This window comes from Notothenia coriiceps, unplaced genomic scaffold, assembly GCF_000735185.1.
Source record: "Notothenia coriiceps isolate Sejong01 unplaced genomic scaffold, NC01 NC01_scaffold00026422, whole genome shotgun sequence".
In the NCBI taxonomy this organism is placed as follows: Eukaryota; Metazoa; Chordata; class Actinopteri; order Perciformes; family Nototheniidae; genus Notothenia; species Notothenia coriiceps.
The window spans coordinates 882075-884753 of NW_011359123.1; the positions used below are offsets into that span (position 1 = coordinate 882075).

General features: G+C 38.5%; 1 protein-coding gene across 1 annotated transcript in view; it reads right to left on the reverse strand.

Annotated features, from left to right (window-relative positions):
- The window catches only part of cenpi (centromere protein I), a 16016-nt gene extending 14134 nt beyond the window's left edge, over positions 1-1882 (reverse strand). The window contains exon 1 of the mRNA XM_010784586.1: positions 1514-1882. Within this exon, the coding sequence (XP_010782888.1) occupies positions 1514-1685 (172 nt within the window). The 5' untranslated portion in view covers positions 1686-1882. The remainder of the gene's footprint in view (positions 1-1513) is intronic.
- Between the last annotated feature and the right edge of the window lie 797 nt (positions 1883-2679).

Genomic DNA, 2679 nt, shown 5'->3' on the forward strand with positions numbered 1-2679 from the left:
TATTTTCTTCGTCTATGACGGATTTTTTTTAACAATGACAGACAAATCTGAAAGCAGTCTGTCATTTTGACAGATTAGAACAAACTCGGAACAGCGCCAACGTTTCCCGCAGCGAGGCTCTGGTGTTAGGTCGTGGTATGCATGCCCTCCAAAAGGAAATGATATAGTTTCCAAACCGTACTTTGCCATACAGATCAATACATGTCTGGGAGCTTTTGCTTTACTCTGTGCGCGTTCCCGCGAGGTGCATGCACACACGGCATAATACCGTAAAATCGCGGTAGATTTTGTCAGCCTCACGACGGTATTGGGACGTTTATTTACCGCGATATTCGGTATATCGTTACATCCCTACTAGAAAATGAAAACGGCTAGATATAACAGTTTAGCAGAGCATAAAATCCATCACATAATATTTTGGAATGTGATGGTTTCTTAATTGACTGTTGAGCATTACATAAAACAGTCTGTAGTGTTGATGTCATCTAGAAACAAATCCTGGAACAATTTTAACATTAATAATCACATTGATGTGTTTTTGTGAAAAGGCAGGAAATATGTATTCCAATTATTCAACAAAAAAAAATGGAGCAAACTATCTGAATGCTGTCTTGCACGAACAAATTGTGTAAGCCACTCTGGTACAATGTTATAGAAACAGGAGTCACAAGTAACATTGTGTTTTAATTTCTAGTTGTCTGTTTTAGTTTTAAAAGTACATGCCTAATTAATTCAAAAGTCTAAGTATTAATAATTAAGATACTCCTGTGCATCATTTACACTGTGGATCTGAAGAATATTGTCAATATTCTTATCTCAAGATCTTAGTTATAAATTGCAGTAACATTGTATAGTGCAATAATAATTAGGTCAGATAAGTCTTATTTGGAAGCAAACCCCTAACAAAAGTTTGGGTCTCATATTAAGTATACAACAGATTACATCACCAAACACCGAGTTTCTCCTCTGCTATCAAGCTTTTAACAGTATTTTCAAGAAGTACTCAGATCCTTTAAAAGTACAAATACTATGGTCTTAAAAACAATCCACTACAAGTAAAAGTCCTGATTTCAAAATTGTACTCCAGTAAAAGAACAAGGCAGCAGAGTATAAATATGCGTTAGCATAACATTGAAATACTCAAGTAAAGTACAAGTACCTCAAATGAATACTTATGTACAGTACTCAAGTAAATTATATTACATTAAACCACTGGATTTTAATAATAATGTTGTTGTCCGTGTCTGTAAATAACCAACGTTGCCTCCTCAATGCTGAGGCTAACTTTGTTTTGGTTAGCCTCCCTTCTCCACTGATTTGGGAGCTAATAAGTAGCTATGCAAGCTTTCAGTAAAGTTACACCCAAAAAGCAACAAGAAAGTAACTTGTTATCCCGGACTATTTGTATGCATCATACTAGAACTCAAAAGGCAAGGGTTAACGTATTTATCTTGAGTAGATCGGTAACAATAAAAGCATCATCTCCTATCGACCGTTGAGTTGAGTCCACTACCGTCAGAGAAGTACTTCAGGGCCAGAACAGACGGGTCCACCGCCTCGTTCTTTCTCCTCTCGTTTTCTGCGACTCTCAAACTTCTGTTGCTGGTCCGACTGGACACAGACTCGTCGGTTAGAGACGATAGAGCCGAATCCGAAGGCCCTGATAATGTTAACTGTGCTGCCATTTCTACATGGCTAAAATATTAAAAACACTCCGTCTTCAGCCATTCAAGCAAAACTCAAACTCCGCGCGACCGTTTGGTCTGGGCATGCGCAGTAGTTCTTTTTTAGTCGGGTGCTTCGCGGAAGTTGTAGTCCGTTTGGCTTCAGTTCAACCGTAGGGCCCAATCCCAAATCACTCCCTCGACCCTACCCCTCTGTGACGGAGTGAACTCCGTCTGTAGCCACACTCGCAGCTCGACGAGGCTCCCTCCTGTCAGATGGAGGGAGTAAATACAGCAGCAAGCTTTGGGACGGCCTCCCGTCTCTCCGGCAGAAACAGGAAATGCCGTAACTGTATGTAACAACGGTTTCAAATCGGCATCTCTTAGACAAAAAATGTAAATTAATAACTCAAATAAAACTCCAAACATATTTCATTGTGTTACTTTTTTGCAAAGCTCTTTTAGTTTTAAACCTGATGTTTATAAGCTTCTTAGTTTTTGCAACAGTCTGTAAATATCGGTAAATATACACAACTTTATAATAAAATGCACACATTTACCTTTTTCTAGACTAAACACAGGTATGATCCTAAGTTAAAACATATGAGGTTATCATGAGGTTGTTAACATCGGAGTTTATCAGTGGATGTTTGCTGGAACTATTGTACACAGCGTGTTTCCTGACGGACACACTAGTGATGGGAATTCCTGCTCTTCTTGGTGAGCCGGATCATTTGGCTCGGCTCACCAAGAAGAGCCGGCTCTTTTGGCTCCCAAACGGCTCTTCAGTTTACCACATATTATACCTTTTATAATTAAATCAAATGTAGCCCTGTTTTGACTAATGAATGATGTATAGGCCTATGTGTACACATATATCACTTAAATTAATCAATACATCCTTTGTACTGAAGTATTCAAAAGTAAAAATTACATGTTTAATATAAATGTTTTCATTGCATTTACAGACCCTTGTAACTCTCTGATACCACCCCATGAATGCACTGAAAAAACA